At 48.9% G+C, this 18,915-nt stretch overlaps 1 protein-coding gene across 5 annotated transcripts in view; it reads left to right on the top strand.

Annotated features, from left to right (window-relative positions):
• Window positions 1-18,915, top strand: part of SRGAP3 (SLIT-ROBO Rho GTPase activating protein 3) — a 237,789-nt gene that overhangs the window by 113,917 nt on the left and 104,957 nt on the right. For all 5 annotated transcript variants that reach the window (XM_081071603.1, XM_081071599.1, XM_081071600.1 and 2 more), the window contains 2 exons: window positions 463-655; window positions 18,419-18,581. In XM_081071603.1, the coding sequence (XP_080927729.1) occupies window positions 463-655; window positions 18,419-18,581 (356 nt within the window). The remainder of the gene's footprint in view (window positions 1-462; window positions 656-18,418; window positions 18,582-18,915) is intronic.

Here is an 18,915-nt window from a genome sequence, read left to right as displayed (position 1 = left end):
TTAGGCTTTAGGGCCTTTGATAAGCAATAGTCTCTAGAGAGAATTTTACAAAATTTTTGTTTTCATTGAATTAATTTTTCTATGTACCAGGTTGGCAAGTGGTTCTATTTTCCCTGTAGTGACATAAAATTTTTCATTTTAAATAAGTTCACTTCAGTAAGAAAAGTGGGCCAATTTGCTAGATGATATGGAAGAAATAATAATGCTGTAGCATGTGGATATGGCAGAAATTGTGGTGGCGACATGCAACGGTTCAACTTTGGGAAGCACTGGGTTTGACCATGTGGCAAAACTGACATATGTGAGATCTTTGTGCCAATGACTGGAGGCTCTGAGTGGGGGGTGAGGGGGTGGCGCTGCTGGAACTGCAGTGCCTGGGCCGCCAACACTGGGTCAGCTGGGTGGGTCCCATGGCTGTCCACACCACCAGCCTGACACCCCCCTCCTTGCCTCTGCCCACAGAGATCCGCACGCAGCTGGTGGAGCAGTTTAAATGCCTGGAGCAGCAATCTGAGTCTCGGCTGCAGCTGCTGCAGGACCTCCAGGAGTTTTTCCGTCGCAAAGCTGAGATTGAACTCGAGTACTCCCGCAGCCTGGAGAAGCTGGCCGAGCGATTCTCCTCCAAGATCCGCAGCTCCCGGGAGCACCAGTTCAAGTGAGGAGGGGCGGGGGTGTGGGCGATGGGAGGCAGTGCTTGGGTGGGTGGGCAGTTGGCTGCAAAGCTGAAAGGAGGCCGATGGCTGCCTCAGAGGCCCTGAGTCTGCAGGACGCGCACACCTCCAAGCCTCAGTCTTCCTTAGTGTAAAGTGAGGTAGAAATAGTTCTCCGCAGAAGGATGTTGTAGGGAATAAATGAGGATGTTGTAGGGAATAAATGAGTACCCCGAGAAGACTGCTTGTCACAGACAGTGCGTGCTCAATAAATTGCTGCTGTCATTCTCATCTTACCAAGCACCAGGCACTGTGCTAGCCTCCATTTGGGCCAAGTTGACACCCCACCTCCTTCCAGGGCATCCTGGTCCTATCCAGTTCTCTTTTATTTCCGGGTCAGCCAGCCCACTTCCAAATTCCTTTAGCACAAGGACCTCAGAATTTCTTCTCCATGGAACTGATGTTGAAAGCATTCTTCTCCCTTACTTCCCTGGAGGACCAGTGCTGGGGCTCTCTTCCTGCCTTATTTACTTATTTACAAGGCACAAATCCTCAGTGAGCTAGTTTCTCATGCCCCAAGTGCTCTGTTCCTGGAGGCACGGTCCTCTCAGGCGTGTGGGGGGCCCTCGAGTCCTCCAGCGACAAAACCTTCTGTGCTCAAAACTCTCCTAAGTGTATGCAGGAGCCACAGCCTCGCTGGGACACATTCACCCCACAGGGCGGACACCACCTTGCAACTGTTTTTCCCTCTGCGTGCTCCCCAGATGTTCGCCCTCCTCCGGGCATCTCTCCAGCCAGTGACCCTTAACCGCAGGAGACCAGAGACTTGCTTCAACCTGTCTGACCTGATACTTCTTTCTCTGGGTCCAATTTCTTTTTCCCCTTTCTTTATATTTTTTGATTGTGGTAAAATACACATAACATAAAATTTACCATCTTACCCATTTTTAAGGGTACAGTTCAGTGGTATTAAGTACATTCACATTGTTGTGCAACCATCACCACCATCCACCTCAGAACTTTTTCATCTTCCCAAACTGTAACTCTGTCCCCATTAAAAAACGAACTCCCCATTCCTCTCCCCGTAGCCCCTGGCTACTACTGTTCTACTTGCGGTCTCTACGAATCTGACTACTCTAGGGACCTCATATAAGGGGAACCGTACAGTATCTATCTTTTTGTGTCTTATTTCACTAAGCAGATCCTCATGGTCCATCCATGTTGTAGCATGTGACGGATTTCCTTCCTTCTTAAAGCTGAATAATATTACATTGTACGTACAGACCACGTTTGGTTTGTTCGTTCATCTGTCGATGGACACGTAGGTTGCTTCCACCTTCCCCTCTATAGTTTTGCTTTCCACTCTGGCCAGAGGGCATGCTTCCTTTAACCTCTTCCTTAGTCTGTGCCACAGCGTTCGAACACTTGCTTTTGTGCCTTCGTCTCTTGACGTGTGCAAATAAGAAATTGCTTTATTAAAGGGCAAAAATTCATTACTCCTTTGCAAATGCTGTGCTTAGTTTTCTACCAAATCACATCTCTTTGAACTTGCACTGCAGAAGGAAGCTTCTATTAATAATTTCCTCCCAGGCACTGTCTACGTCCTTTCACATACATAATCTCGTTTTTCTGATATATTTTTGGGGAGAAAATTTGTGTGTTTTTTTTTCCCCAAGCGATAAAAGTAAAATGGTCATTGTGTACAATTTAGAAATACATAGAGATAGGAGAGAAAAGAAATCGCTCACAGTCCTGCCACTCAGAAGCAACCACTGCTCACATTTTGGTGGTTTTTCTTGCTTGTCTTTTAATAATAACAACAGCAGTGGTAATTTATTGAGCGTGTTAACTGAGTGCTTGCTGTGTGCCAGGTGGGTATTACTACCCCATCTTATAGATGAGGACAGTGCAGCTCTGAGAAAGCAGCTTGTCCAAACATGTCTGTGGACCCATCATTGGAAAGATACAGCATTGAACCATCACTCTCATTCTCCCTCCTCACTCTGGGTGCAGCCTGCCTACAGCCATGGGGTCTGAACACCCCCTAAAACCACAGTTGCAGACACATGTTCGGAAACCCAGTCTCTGGCTGAGCTGTCACTGGAGCCTTCTGGGGCTGTGTGGTCAGGTTGGAGCCTCAGCTCCTGCCTCTCTCCTTCCTCTTTCATTTTGAGTGTGAACATGGGGGAGAGGGGAAAGGCGGGGCACTGGGGAAGCTCGGGTGGGGGTCCTCTGTTCCCTTGCATCACCTGTAACAAGCTTGGCCAGCCCCTCATGTGTTGATTAACCGAGGCCACCAGACAGAACAGGAGCCCCAGCTGGCACTCGGGCCAAGCAGGCTGCTCGACACGGTGTGAAAGCCTAATTAGGGTGTGGGCCAGGCTAGCACAGCTGGTGTGAGCCCTCTGCAACATGCTAACTCAACGGCACAGCCCCCAGCGGCTTTGGAAGTGGGTGTCTCTAGGGGATGCCTGGACTTGCCCTCTGACCCCAGGGCCAACCAGCAATGACCCCTGCCTGCCTCTTTTTTGGAGCTCAGCACACAGGGTCTTTATCCTGGCTCTCCGGAGAGGCCATCTCCTGTTGTTTTACGGGTACTTCATTGAAGGGTGTCCATCTGTCTGCTGGTAGTGTCTGAGCGCTTGCGGGGCAGGACCCAGGTCTTGTCACTTTATTCCCACTGCAGTGGGCCCAGTGCCGGGCAGAGGTGGGGTGCTTGTGAATGAGTGGGAGAAAGTGGGGGAGAAGAAGAGGAGGGATGGTATTTACTCAGTCTATAAAGTCTACTTGGCAGAGAGATTTGGTTCAGAGAGGGAATTGATTTGCCCAAGAGCTCACAGTGGCAGAAGTGTCATGGGAACCATCTTAGACTATCGGCTGCTACGATAAAGCAGCATGGACCCAGTGGCTTATAAACAGAAATCTATTTATCAGAGTTCTGGAGCTTGGCAGTCTCAGGTTAGGGTGCCAGCATGGTTGGGTTGTGGTGCAGGCCCTCTTTTGGCTTTTTGTCTGATCCTAATTACCCACCAGAGGCCCGTCTCCTAATACCATCACATCGGGGGGAGGATTTCAACACATGACTTTTGGCGGGGATACACGTTCAGTCCATAACCGGAACTCAGGTCTCTCGACTCTATGTCCGGTGCTCAGCCTCTCGCTGCATGGGCCCCAGCTGCTCCCTACTCACCTAGATAATAATAAAAAAAAGCCATTACAGTTGCCCGGGAGGTGCTGTGTCTAGGCTAGACTTACCTGTGTTGTGTTCTGTGTGGCACACGATTCAAAGAAAGGCTAAGATGATGGCTCTGAGGGTTACCTGGGGCACGTTGAATATTTAGAGAACAATGCCATCACGTGTTTCTTTCCTACCATCACAGATTTCTCTTCTAACCACATTTCTCTTTCAAAGCCCTCTGACACCTTTGCTGTCTTAGAATCCTGGTGATAAGCCCGGCACATAGAGAGGAGCCGGTGGTTTTATCTCACGCCAGCTGAGCACCCTGCCAGTGGAGTGGCTTATTTTTACAAAGGACCCACAGTGAACTGTTGAGTGAAAAAAGCCAGGGTTCCTGACTTCCAGCTCGGACTCCTCTCTCCAGGAAGCCATGTTGGTCGTTCATTTATTTGAAATGAATGTGTTGAGGACCTCTTATTTTCCCGGACTGTGCACTGTGCTGAAGACACAAAGATTTAGGAGACGCAGTCTCTGCTCTCAGATATTCTCTCTTCTCTCGAGAGGCGAGTACATGGCTTGGGGAACGCCCGTGGATGCTGGTGGCTGGGGCAAGCACCCAATCCTTATGGCTCTGCTCTTTGAACCCTGCCCCCTGCTCGCTTGCTAGGCCTCAGCGTTTAGGTGTCACTTTCTCTCGTGCTTCCTCTGTGTGCCCCTAATATTCTGTACTTATTGATTTGCTTATTCATCTAATATTTATTGAGCACCTGGCTATGTGCCAGGCCCTGATACGGTGGTAAACGAGATAGACTTGGTTCCTGCCATGATGGAATTTAACATCTAGTGGAGGAGAGAGATTAAGAATCAAACATAAAAAAACCAAAGCAAATGATTGCTAGGATGGGAGTAAGTATGGTGCAAAGTGCCCTGGTTATCTATTATCTGTAACAGCAATACTCCCCAAACTTAATGTATACCATGATTTAGTGGGTCAGGAATTTGGACAAGGCTCAGCTGAGTGATTTTTCTGCTTTATGTGGCACCAATTGGGATTGGGATTTAGTGATGTTCAGCTGTGGCCAGTGTGAGCTGGACGGTCCGACACGGCTTGGCCCATGGACCTGGCGCTTTAGTGGGGACAGCTGGAAGGCTGGGCTCAGCTGGGTTGCCTCCCTCTCCATGTGACGTCAGGGCCTGTCGACCTGGCGCTTCACCCAGGTGTTAGACTTCAGACATGGAAGCTCAGGGCTGTGGGAGAACAGTGGGGAAGCTGCAGTCTTCTTCAAGGCTAGGACGAGCACCGTCTTCTCAACCCTAGCTCAGCTTCAAGGGGACAGGAAATAAAGCCCTTCTGTCATGGGAGGTCTGTCAGAGGATTTGCAGCTCCCTGTAATCCTCTGAGCTAGAAGGCAGTCAGGGATGGCTCCTGGAGGCGGTGGCATTTAAGCAGAGCCCTGAGGGACGGGAAGGAGCAGTCGTGAGGGGCAGTGTGAGGGGAGAGATGCCAGTGGGGCTGGAACTGGTGATGAGGGCAGAGTAGGATGTCACTGAGGCATCATATGTAGGGAGTAACATGATCTGATTTCGATTTTCTTTTTTTTTTAAAGATTTTATTGGGGAAGGGAACAGGACTTTGGCTTTTTCCAAGTCAAGTTGTTGTCCTTTCAATCTTAGTTGTGGAGGGTACAGCTCAGCTCCAAGTCCAGTTAGTTGTAGGAGGCACAGTCCATCCCTTGCGGGAGTCGAGGAGTTGAACTGGCAACCTTGTGGTTGAGAGCCCACTGGCCCATGTGGGAATTGAACCAGCAGCCTTCGGAGTTAGGAGCACGGAGCTCCAACCGCCTGAGCCACCGGGCCAGCCCCTGATTTCGATTTTTAAAAGATCACCCTGGATTGGAGGGGGCAAGAGTGGAGCTGAGGAGACCAGGGGGTGAGTGGGAGTGTCGCTGTCCAGGCAGCTGGTGACGATCCCCTGACTGATGGCAGAGCAAGTGAGAAGGAGTGAACAGATGCTGGGAAATCTTTCAGAGGTAGAATTGGGGAAAGGCGAGGAATCAAAGGTGTCTTCCACTTCTGGCTTGAGATGGAAGTTGTTGAGAAGGGAGGTGAGGCAAAAGCTGCCACCCTGTTTTCTTGTCTTTTGATAACCACTGGGCTACGAGCTTCGAGATGGCAGAAAGGGAGGCAGTTGACCTGGGGTCCCTAGCACCAGGTTTGATATATGGGTGGTACTCACTAAATGTTTATTGAATGAGTAAACGAAGGCCAAGTGGTAATTAGGTTGCCCTGGGCTGGGAATGGTGGGAGGCAGAGCAGGGGACATTTATCTTTTGGTTGCCTTAGGAGCTTGGTGAGGCCATTTGGGTGAATGGTTACTCATGCCTGTGTCTGGCGCCTGGCTCAGTGTTGCTGAGAGGACAGAGCGTGGATTCCCTGACTGGGGCTCAGGGACCACAGAAGCTGGAGCACTAGTTTACAAAGTGCAGTCCTGATTAAGCGTGGGCATCACTTGGGGCCTTGTTAGAAATGCAAAACCTGGGGCCTCCCTGACTGCTGAATGAGCAACTCTGGGGGTAGGGTCCAGCAAGCTATGTTTTAACAAGCTCTCCAGGGTTTTCATGTTTAAAAGTCACCCAGTATGATGATTGTCTAGATGACAAATTGTTACAACTCACTTTCAGGCCGTGCTGGCCTGCTAGAGCCCTCCTTTTCCCCACCATAAAACCCACGACCCACCATCCTTTTCCAGCCAGGCCTGACCTAGGCTTGGCTTGTTCTTTCTAGGGCCTGGAGCTGGGAGCCCTTCCTGAGGAGGTACGGTGTGAAAGGACACACGGGGCCTGAGAGCTGCCTCTTGGGGAAGGAGGAAGTTCTCAAGCAAGCCCAGTAGTTCTAGGAAGCCAGAGTTTTCCTTGGACTAAGGCTTTTCCTCCTTCAGAGCGGTGTTTTCTAAAACACTAATACTTTAAGAGGTCTAGGAGAGAGAGAGAGAAAATATGTGTGAAGCTGGTAACAACTGCCGTCTGGACGCCCTCTTAGAGATTCCCAACACACATTAGGATAAGGACGGCTCTGAGAAGTTTGGCGATAAATAAGCCTGTTGACATCTTTCTAAATGCTGTTTAACCACAGAATTCTCCCTCCCTCATAGTATTGATTATTGTTTCCCCAACTAGCACTCCTTGTTTGAAAAGCTCTGTTCTAGACAAACGCTGGGTTCCCTCTGGAATGCTAGAGCTACAGGCAGTGCTCTGATGTGAGGTGACAGGGCTCTTTCTTTCGACTCCTCAGTTTTGATACCTCTGACCTTCTGGGGATATCCCTGATAAAAATGCTCTCTCCAGAAGGCTAAGTGTTGGTTGCTGCTATTTGGACAGCTGGAGGGGGTGGGGAGAAGCAACAGGGAATTCTATTCAAATATGTTTAAATGGGCAAAAGCAGAATTTGGAAAGAGCTGGGGGGTGCTTGGCTGGTTAATGAATAATGCTTAATATTTTATGCAAAGGAGGTTTGCAGCATCTCTCAGCTTCACGGAGCAGTTGAGATTCCAGTGAGCAACTAATTTGATCGCTGAGGAAACACTTTTTCTGGAGTGGGGGGAGGGGAAGCATCACAGACTTTTTTCAGAGATAGCATTTCCTTACAAAGTTGCTATAATGTGGACTTAGCCTTTCAGGTAAATCCTAAGCAGAGAAGTACTTTTGTGGCTGGTAAATTGAGCCTATGAATGTGCAAAGGATTCAGAATGAGTTTCCGCAGAACGAGGTGGGGAAAACGGGGAAGGTCCTCCGGTGGGTCTTGTGTCTCCATTCATAGCTATTACTACTACTACGATGACTGTCACACTAGTCATGGCTTGCCAGTGACGTTTCCCAGAGCCAATAATCCCCCACTACAATGTGCAGTGCAGATCTTTCCTGCTGGCCCAGTGTCTGCTGTGCAGGTCGCTTCACCTTTTGAATACTCTCACATCCACCTTGTCGCGTGCCGTGATGTTTTATGTGCATTGTCTCCTTTAACCTTCATGGTAAACGTGGTGAACTTCGAGGCAGGTACTATCTCTGTATTTCTAGTTGAAAATGTTGAGATTTGGAGAAATTCAGTAATTTGTCCAGAGGGACACAGCTAGAGTAGGTTAAGTAGCAGAACTAAGATTCTAATCTTGGTTTATTTGGCTCCAAAAGGCCAAACTGCTTCTAGCTATGTGACGTTGGGTGCGTGTCCTTTCACCTCTCTGGGCTGGGTTTGTGTTTCTTGAGAGCCACCCATCAGACCAGGCCACATCGCCCTTATGTGGGCGTCAGGGCTTCCCTCCCCTCCTGCTGGTCAGCTCCTGCTCATCCCACCATGGCCAGCTCAGGGGCACTTCTTCTGGGAAGCCCCGGCTATTGATCCCATGCATGTAGTGATCTGTGTGTCATTCTCGTGGGGCTCAGGGCAGATGAGCAAGGAATGTGCCAGCTCATAGGCCTGCTTTTCCCACTTCAGTCTGCCAGCTGCTTGAAGACAAGGGGCCACTTCTAGTCTGTCTGTCTGTCTGTCTGTCTGTCTATCTATCTATCTATCTATCTATCTATCTATCTATCTATCATCATCATCATCTGTCATCTATCTGATATATAACAGAAGCTCTATCAAAGTTTTTTGAATGAATAACTGATAAGACCAAGATATGACCAAATGCTTTCTTCAAATACATGAACAAAATAGACTTATTTTGTGCAGCTGCGGACGGAAAGAAGTGAGGTCCAAAATAACATTTTCGGAGAAGCCGACTTCAACTCACACTTGAGAACATTCCAGTAGCCAGAGCTGTCCAGCCCAGCAAGGGCTGCCTTAGAAGGTGTGAATGGCTAATCTGTGGAGGTGTGTACTCAAAGGCATGGTATTTTAGGAGCGTATGTCTATAATGTGATGGACGGTCAGACTGGATCAGTTCTCCTCAAAATGAGGGAGGGATCACTGACAGCACACGAACCATAAATATTAAATTACCTTTTCAGTTCTCTTTCAGTCTTTGTGGTTGGCTCCAGGAGAAAGTCTCAAATTAGTGCTAGCATGTTGCTAATGCCTCTCTAATCCCACTTTTCACAAATTGAGGGGGTGTTAGCATCTGCTTAGGACTGAGTGATACTGTTTAGTTTTTCTTGAACTTACATTTTTAGTTACCTTCTATTTATGGCAAGTGATTTTTTTAAAATTTTATTTTAACTTAGACTAGGGAAAGTCCTTTATAAATAAGTGCAGTTAAGTAAAAAAGGACAACCAGCAGGGACGTGTGATGGTATGCAGGAATGGCAAAACTCCTGAAGCCAGCATGACACCTTCTCTGGGAAAGGGAACCTCTTGCATTGCAGGCAACCCTCTCCATCCTCCAACTTCCTTTCTTCATTGCTGGGAGGGATGTTAAGGCTGGAGGCTCAGCCTAGAGTGGTCTTTGCGATGGCTGCAATCCCTTTTTCCCCTTCCAGTTTTTCCCTCTAGTCCTTTCTCAGATCCCACCCCAGGTTTCCTAGGATCCTCTGAGCCTATAATCAGCAACATCCAAAGTACTAACCAGGATGTGATTTATTTATGTATGATACGTGATATGTGCATATATCTGTGATATGTGCATATCATTCAAATTTTATTCTAAAAAATGAAAACTCGATGTTGTAATAATGGAGATTTAAGCAAGCTGTAATATGCAAGGGTTTAGTTTTGACTCAATTCTGTTAAGCAAATAGCATAATAATGATCTTTGAAGATCATACAGTACCTTCCCTATACTTTGCAAAGTGACTCCCCAGACTTGAGCTCCTTAAATCCACCCAAGAATCCTGGCGGGGCTGGGGAGAGTTCAGGAAGGTATTATTCTCCCCACCTGACAGGCAAGGGACTGACGACCACACTCGGTGAGCCTGGCTTAGGATCCCCAGCTGACCAGTGAAAGAACGAGGCAGAGGAGCCATAGGTCGGGACACTTCGTCTACCTAACACTGTACACCCCGCATGGTCCACCCATTTTGCAGGTGGATATATTAAGGCAAAAGGGGCTTGCAGAGACAGAGAAGATGAGGTTGGCCCGGCGTTGCCTGGAGCAGAGATTTTCATTCTGGTACCAAGGATACATTCAGCAGGTTCAAGGGGAGCTCAGAGGACATGCTGGACACCAGACCCAGGGCACTGTCACTTTGAGGTGTGGGGAGCAAATGAATGAGGGAGTAATTCTGTCCCAGGGTGGAGGGGGAGTCACAGGACCATTTGCACTGGGCCTAGAAGTACACGTAAGAGTTTGCAGGGGGATAAAGTAGTAATGGGAGGAGGAAAACCAACATTTCTAGAAAACCTACCATGGGTCATAAATTTATATACACCAGTCATTGGATTTTCCCAACAACCGAGTGAGGTGCTGGTGGTAATATAGCGATGATAATAACAATATTATGATATGTTGGGTTTGATGCTAAGCACATCCCATTAATTACTTCACTTAATCCTTAAAATGCCACTTTGAGGTAGATGTTTATCAACCCCATTTTGTAGATGAGGAAAGAAAAGGTTTAACTAATTTCCAAGTTCACCCAGATGGGAAGGGGCAGAACTGGTATTTGAACCCCAGCTTTGACTCCATAGCACCCCAGATGGGTAAGCAGAATCTGCTTCAGCCAGGCGACTCAGTGGAGGTAGTCCTTCCCCATCAGGATTACTCTGCTTCAGGGCAGGCATCAGCCAAAGGCAGCTTCTAAGTCAGTGGATTTCAACTGGCAGGAAGGGGCTCTGCCGTGGGTAGGTTTCAACAGACACACGGATAAGGGCATTCCCACCAGTAAATGTGAAGGCTCCATGAGCACGAGCACCTTCTAGAACTGAGAGAAGGTGAGTGTGGCCAGAGGGCAGAGGGGCAGGGTGAGGGGTGGAGACAAGGCCAGAGAGGGTGCCTGCACTGGGCCAGGAAGGGCAGGCTGAGATCTGGTGGGTACCGCGGTGCACAGGGCTGCTGTAACAAGCATCACACCTGGCGGCTTAAGCAGCAGAGATGTGTCTCCCAGTTCTGGAGGCTGGAAGTCTGAGATCAGGCTGCCGGTTCCTTCTGTGGTCTGTGAGGGACTCTGTTCCAGGCCTTTTCCCAGCTTCAGGTGGTTTGTTGGCAATCTTTGGTGTTCCTTGGCTTGTAGAAACATCACCCCGATCTCTGCCTTCATCTTCACATAGCATTTTCTGTGTGTGTGTCCAAATTTCCCCTTTTTTTATAAGGACACTAATCATGTTGGATTAGGGCCCACTTGAATGACGTCATTTTTACTTGATTCTCTCTATAAAGACCCGAGTTCCAAAATAAGGTCTCACACTGAGGTCCTGAGGTTAGGACTCCAGCATGAAAAATTTTTGGAGGACACAATTCACTCATAATGGGCTGCTACCCCAGGTGGATCAGGAGTAGAGATTACCCCCCCCACACACACAAGGCCTTTCCATAGGGATTAGCTGAGACCCACAGGGTGTTCTGTCTAAACCACTCATTTAGATCTTCTCATCTAGTTACTTCTGGATGGCAGCTTTTATGTGTTGCTCACGCCATCTCATCAGTTGCCATTGGCACATGTGGGGTTTGTTTCTTCACTTATTCTATAAGCCCCTTCAAGGCAGGAACAATCTCTTATATTTCTTGTATCCTTCCATAGCCCTTGGCAGTATCCAATTCTTTCATTCATTCACTCACTCACTGTGCTAGTATCTTTTGAGTATCTGCTATGTGCTAGTCACAGAGGATTAAAAAGATGGCTGGATGTGCCTTAAGAAGGCTCACAATCTTGTTGATGAAATTAATACAAACCAAGAACTGTGGCTATTAGTCAGAACACCTTTAGCCGAAGTGACAGAAATACTTTAGACTGGTTTAAGCAAAAATGGTAGTAATGGGAGGAGGAGAAATTTAAAGGATCAAAAATTCTACTCAAAAAATGTAAAGGAATAGGAAGTGGTTTGTCTCAGGCATAGTTGGATCCAGGCGCTCAAAGGATGTCATCGGGACCTAGGCTTGCTCTCTCCATCTCTTGGCAATTTCCTGTCTATATATGTGATTATTTGGTGGTCACCTGAGGCCCCCCTGGACTGTAACCTCCATGAATGAGGGAGTGTGGCTGATTTTACTTAATACTGCGTGGCACAAAAGATGACACTCAGTTAATATTTGTGGAATGAATGATTCCTGCTCCAGCTAGGACAGTGAATTCCAAATCCTGCTTGGGACAGCTTAGGTAGCAAGAGGTTCACCACACCTTTTTGGCCCTGGAACTAATTGAGGAGCGTTCTTTCCTCCATTTTTCCACCAAAACACCTGGAGTTGCAGCTCACTCTGTGGCCAGGATGGTGAATTGCTGGTCATAGGCTCACCATGGCACAGGGATGATTCCTCAAAGGAGTGAGGGAGAGAGTGAGGGAGCGAGTGGTCAATTCTGCCTGAGGATGGGGCTTTGAAGTACACGTAAGAGTTTGCAACAGTGGCTTTGAAGAAAAAAATGCGTGGTGCACTCTTTCTACTGTGATTACTAGCAGTCATGGCATTTTTGGTCAGGAGAGGGCCTGCCTGAGAGTGACTAAATCTAGATTTCCTGAGAGAGAACATCTAGATATTGTTATCAAAAGAAAGGGGGAGAGATTCTGAGCAGAAAAGAGTAACAGATGTCTACTGTTATGCTCTGTGAGGAATGGGATCCTAGGAGTGAGGGAGTGCTTTTCAGAGACAGCCTTGCTGGCAGCCGCCCAAACAAGCCCAAAGTAAAACCCAAGAATGTTCTGGAATGGAGCAGGAAGCCAGAGGCACGGACTCGGCGTCTTGAGGATGGTGTCAGCTGAAGCTGCCTGCCTCCCTCCCTGAGGGACCACGATCCCAGGGCAGTAGATTTGGATTTTTCTGCAATATGGGGCTCTGCAGGCCTGGAAATGGGTTCTGTTTGCTAAGCAGAATTTTCCAGCCCCCAGCTGAGAAACTGGAGAAGCTGGCTCACTGCTAATTTCATTTTCCTATCTCACCAGCTTGGCAAGGCCTTCACTGCTCTAGCTGCAGTCTCTTGGAGCCTCAGACCCAGCTCCCCTAGCCAAAGAAAGAAAGCTGTGATTCACCAGAAATTTTCAGGCAAAAAAATTTAAAAAAATTATATATGTATGAAAGTTCTTGCATTATGCCTTAGCTCAGCAGTTTCTACCTGCTGTGTAGATGCTGGAATGTTAGATTGGAAAAGTAGAAAGGCTGCTCAAGACATGCCTCAGAGGAGAGAGAGCAGGTCCAGGTTCGATTTGACCTTCTCCAAAAGTACGGCTGCTATAGGCAAAAATGGCTGTTAGCGTGGAGAGCTGGCTCTCAGGTCCAAGTGATCCCACTTTCAAAACGGACAAGTAACCAACCCCCTGAAAAAGGAAGGGCAAAACCAAAGGTCCCCAAAGGCCAATGTCCAGCTCTGCCATCTATGGCCCAGGTGCTTCTTTCCATGGTCCCAGAACAGTCCAGGTGCCAACAGGACGGTGACCGTGTGCTGGCCAGAGTCTGCAAAACCCTGCACCTGCCCCCTCCTCTGCCTTGCTTCTTCCTGGGCTCCTGCCACACTGGTCTTTATTCAGTTCCTTAAATGCACCAAGCTCCCGGCTCCCCAATGAGCCTTTGCCCATTCTGTTCCCTCTGCCTGGGATCCTTTCCTCCCAAGTCTACTCTCCTGACCCACTTCACCTAGCTCACTCCAACTGTTCCTTTAGAGACCAGCCGAAAGAGCCCTTCCTCAGGGACGCTTTAGTGACCTGTGAAATCAGGCCAGGCTCCCTTGTTACAGGGCCTCATGGCACCATGCTCTCCTCTCTAGCACTTTCTGCGGTTGTAACTTCACACACATTTGCTAGACTCTGATGGTTATCATCTCCCCCACTACACTGTGAGCTTTATGTTGGCTCTAGCCCAGGTACTGCCATCAGGATGCCCCCGAAGCTCTTTAGACTTGTCTTATTCAAATAGAGCTCATTGTCTTCCCTCCCTGCTCTCTGCTGACCTGCTCCTCATCTCGGTAAATGTCACATGTTCTCCCAGGGCTCAACCTGGATACCTTCGGAGTGGCCTTGTGGGTCTTTTCCTCCCTCCCAACCCCAATCCTCACCCCAATCAGTTTCCCACCTAGTATTTCTCGGATCTCTCACCTTCTCTCTTATCCTCCTTGAGTCTGTCCTCCTGATGGTAGCCAGAGTGAAAGTTTGAAAATGCAATTTCACCCTTTCATTCCCCTACTCCAAACCCTTCTATGGCTCCCTGCCAACCTCAGAATGAAGCTCAAATTCTCTGATGGGACTTACAGGCCCTGGGTTACGTGGCCTCTGCCTAGTTCTCCAGCCTCGTTTCTCACTCCCCCCCCACAGCACCACGCTCAAGCCCCCCTCAGCTATGCTCAGCTCACCCACATGCTGTCTCCGGCCTCCCTCTGGGCCTTTGCTCATCCCATTTCTCCACGTAGAAAACTCTGCCCTATCAAACTCCATTCCAGCCTTTAGTTCTCAGTCTAGAATATACTTCCTCCAGGAAGCCATCGTGTCCACCTCACCAGCTCCTCCTCATCACTATGTTTGTGAGTCTGTGTCATCATCTTCTGTTTCCTCGTGTGTCTCCCTTCCTCGAGTGGAAGGCTGAGGGAAGCAGGGTCTTGCCCGCTCTGATCGCGGCTGCAGCCATAGTACCTAGCTGTGCCTGGCACATGTACACAGACAGATGGTGCACGAGTGAGAGCCACAATGAACCAAGACCTTCATCTTTCCAGCAGCTGCTCACTGTAGCTTGACAAGTCCTTGGTTGCTTTCCGGGAACTTTCTCCTCCTTGCCTCTGCTCTTTCTGCCTCCTCCTGTAATTCCACTTAAGGCCGCATTGCCTCCTGCCCACAGCTTCCCATAAGGAAAGCTCTGATCTTTCTGCTCTTTCTCGTATCTAATCTCCCTGGCCAGGTGACCTAGTTAATGATCTCCAAGCCATGCCAGCACTTCTGCACCCTTTCAAGATCTCCCTCCCCTCGAAGGAGGGGAGCCTATTTGTCTCACCTTCTGGCTGTGATTTCCATAAATTTTGCGCAGTTAATTCTCTGATGCTGTTCAATTCTTCCATCCTAGGTTGAGTTAAGCCCCTGAAGTAATTTAGGTAACAGCTCAATTATCTCATCTCTCTTTTACTCTAGTCTTTCCATTTCCGTCGCCACCTAAGAAGCAGTGAAAAGTGGGATATGAAAAGTATTTTCTACCCAAGCCTTTTTCTCCCATTGTAGTTCTTACCTGGGTTTATGTCGTCAACATCCAGTCGCCCGAGAGCTGAAGCTCAGAATCACCATCCACCCCTCCTTCCTCCCTCCTACTCTCCACTTCCAGGATGTCCCCAAGATTATCTGCTCTCCTTGTTGAGGAGTCTCTCAAGTCCAGCCTTCCCTGGATGCTACCCGGGCCCTCGCTATCTGTATTCTCCTGGAATAAGGTCACCTCCTGACCAGTTCTCCTGTCTACAGCCCCATGCCTGTGCCTACATCCATCCACACATCTACCATCTACTCATTTACTTATCCATCCATCCATCCATCCATCCATCCATCCATCCATCCATCCATCCACCCTCCATTTTGCCCTCAATGATCTTTCTAAGACACACGCTGGTTAGCTCATACCTCTGCTTAAGTGACTTCCATTACTCCCTACTGCCTATGGCAGGCATTCTTAACCCTGGATGCACATTAGAATGTTCTAGAGAGTTCTTAAAAAATACCAATACCAAGGCTCTACCCCCAGCGATTCTGACTTTATTGGTCCTGGATGGGGCTTGGGTCTTGCTGTTTTCTAAAAGCTCCCCAGGTGATTGTAGTGTGCAATCCAGGTTGAGAACCGTGTGGCCTAGAGGATAAAGTCCCAGCTAATTAGCCCGGCATTCAATGTCTCCACCCCCCAATCGATTCCTTAACCTGCCTCCCAGGCCTCATGCCCTACCAATCTTCCCCTACCACATTGGAATTCTAGCTCTACTGAACTACATCTCTGTCTTTGTATTCACCGTTCCTTTGCCTGCAATTCCCCCTTCCTCTGCGCTTCTGCCTATTTGGAAAACTCCTACCCATTCTTCAAGACCCAGACGAATGTGATCTTTCTTCATGCGTCTCTCTGCCATAGCGTCTCCTAGGTGTCGTCTCCTACGTTGCTGGGCACTAGATGTGACTAACACAGAAACGGTCCCTGCTCTGAAAGAACTTACAGTAGTAGGGTGAGGAGTGGGGGATGGAACTCCTTAAGGCAGACATTCTCAAACTTGACCATGCATCAGAACCGCCTGGAGGGCTGGTTAAAAGACAGATTCTGGGCCCACCCCCAGGGTTTCTTATGAAGTGGTCAGGGGTGGCCCTGCATTCCAAGCAGTTCCCAGGTGATGCTGATACTGCTGGCCTGGGACCCCACTTTGGACACCTGTGCCTTAGAGTCCAGTCACACGCATGCTCTCTGGGGAGGTGTCATTTAACCTGAGACCCAGAGGAAGAGAAGGAGGCAGTCCTGAGAAGAGCAGGGGCGACCCCATTCCAGATGGAGGGAGTAGTGTGAGTGAAGGCCCAGGTGGGAAAGAGCCTGGTGTGAAAGCAGAAGGGGCGGTGAGTCTGGGACGTGGTGGGCACAGGAGGAGTGCAGGGCCTTCTCCACCTTCTCACGTAGAACTGATGCTTTGTCATCTTCCACTGTAATCCTTCTCTCCTGCCTCAGCCCCTTGACAAGGAGCCCCTCCAAGGCAGATCTGTGTCACGGATCCCCAGAGCCCACCTGAGACCTGACACGGAGTAAATGCTGAGGGATTCAGGCCGGGTGGTTGAATTTTAGTGTTCTGGCCTTTTCTCTAGGTTATAAGCAAGGGAGAAATCGGTTTGTTTTTCCTAGAGCAGCATGTCACCTCCCTTTTCCTTAGAGAGTTTCTAATATATCTGTCCTCTAAACCAAATTCCCTTCTCCCAAATTCCTGCTACCTAGACAGATTTTTAGTCTATTTGGTGACAGAAAGGAAATTTTTCTAAGTCAAGTAGCCCTCCTCACCTCTCCCTCCCAAGCCCAGGGTTTGGGTGGGGTGAGGGTGTGGGGGTGCTGTGGGTGCCCGGAGGCCCTCAGGGCTGCACGCCCCAGCATGTCCCTGTGACTTTCAGGGGATGGTGCTGTGTAGTGAGAGCCAGCAGAATTCCCTTCCTCAGAAACTCTGACAGTGGGAGGCTGAGAGGTAACCATGGCCGGCTCTCAGAGATGAACTGACTACCTACCCTTAGGGCACGGGCAGCAAGGCAGGCCTCGGGGACCTGGAGTCGACCACCCTCAGGTGGAGGATGGGCCTCTCCCCCCACATCCTGCCTTTCCAACATCTCCTTCCTGCCCTGGAAAGCAGAGTAAGGGAAGAGTCAGGGTTAGAGGGCAAGATAGCCGCATGGCATTGCGGGTTTGATTTTGGTTTCAAATTGCCCTTCTCTCTTTCTTTCTGGAGGACAGGATACACCCTTTATTGAGGCTAACAGAGTGGTCCTTGGTAAAGTATAGACAAGAGAGGTATTCCCCCATTTCATTTTTTGGAAACATCCCATTTCCCAAGCTCTCAGACTTCAGTGTGAATCTGAGTCTCCGGGAGGGCTTGTTAAAACCCAGATTGCCAGGCTCACCTTTGAGTTTCTGATTCAGCAGGTCTGGAGTGGGGCTCAAGAATCTGCGTTTCTTTCTTTTTTTTTTTTTTACTTAAAGTTTATTGGGGTGACAATTGATAAAGTTACATAGGCTTCAGGTGTACATTTCTGTAATACATCATCTATATCTCACATTGTGTGTTCACCACCCAGAGTCAGTTCTCTTTCCATCACCATATGTTGGAGAGAATCTGTATTTCTAACAAGATTCCAGGTGACGCTGCTGCTGCTAGTCTGAGGACCACACTTTGAGAACCCCTGTTTTAGCACAATGTCCAGCGAGAAGATGCTAAGAATCTATCAGTCATTACAGGACAAAGCTTTATTTGTCTTATATGTACTTTACTCAAAGCAGCTTTCCTTAACCCCTCTTCCCAAATACAGAACGTGAAACCCTTCAGGACTGCAGCTGGAGGGGTGAAGGCATGGGTTTCCAGGAGGCTAAGACAAAGAAACTGACCCTGGGGGTGTACAAAGGGTTAAGAGCCTGAGGGGAGCCCAGAAGTTGGGAGAGGCACGGAAAGGGAAGGGAAGGGGTCCCCTTTTTGTTCTTTTCAATGCGTAGTTCTAGGACTCAGACAAATATTTCAAACACAATTGGTTTAGTATTTCTTAGCCCCAGGAAAAGCAGCTTCTTCCCAGAAAGGAGAGATGCGGGTAGCAAATGGGATGGGACCTAGAGCGCCTGGCCTGGGTGTGGTCCCCAGCCCAGCTCTGTGACTTTGGGAGGATCACTTCAGTTCTCCTAGCATCTCCTAGCAGCTGTAAATGTCTTAGAATAAAACTCAGCTTGAAAGGGCCCCATGAGGGTCAAAAGAGCCATGGTGAGTGACACTGTAGAACACTGTCTGGATGACAGTTCCAGTGAAGCCAACCTGAGCTGTCTTGGTTTCCACAGGAAGGACCAGTACCTCCTCTCACCCGTGAACTGCTGGTATCTGGTCCTGAATCAGACCAGGCGGGAGAGCCGAGACCATGCCACCCTCAATGACATCTTCATGAACAATGTCATCGTCCGCCTCTCCCAGATCAGTGAGGATGTCATCAGACTCTTCAAAAAGGTGGGCAAGCAGGCCATCTGACCTGCCCGGGTCTCTGCCCCAGGCTGCCCATGGCAACACTGTGCCAGCCAGGGTGGAATGTGGCTTGGGGACATGGAACCAGGAGGGCAGGTGTGTTGAAGGGTGCAAGGGGTCAGGGCTGGACTTGGCATCCCAGGCCCTGAGTTTGAACCCTGGGTATGGATGGGGGTCTCAGCCACTTTAGCAACCACCACAAAAATAAAAGCCTGTGCATGATCGGGTCGGTAGTACACATTCATTGTATGAAATTTGGGAAAATAGACAGGAGCACACGCATAAAAATTAAAATCACTTGAAAGGTTATCTATCGCTC

This window comes from Rhinolophus hipposideros (genome assembly GCF_964194185.1).
Source record: "Rhinolophus hipposideros genome assembly, chromosome: 14".
NCBI classification, from domain to species: Eukaryota; Metazoa; Chordata; class Mammalia; order Chiroptera; family Rhinolophidae; genus Rhinolophus; species Rhinolophus hipposideros.
This window is presented reverse-complemented; position numbering and strand designations above follow the sequence as displayed.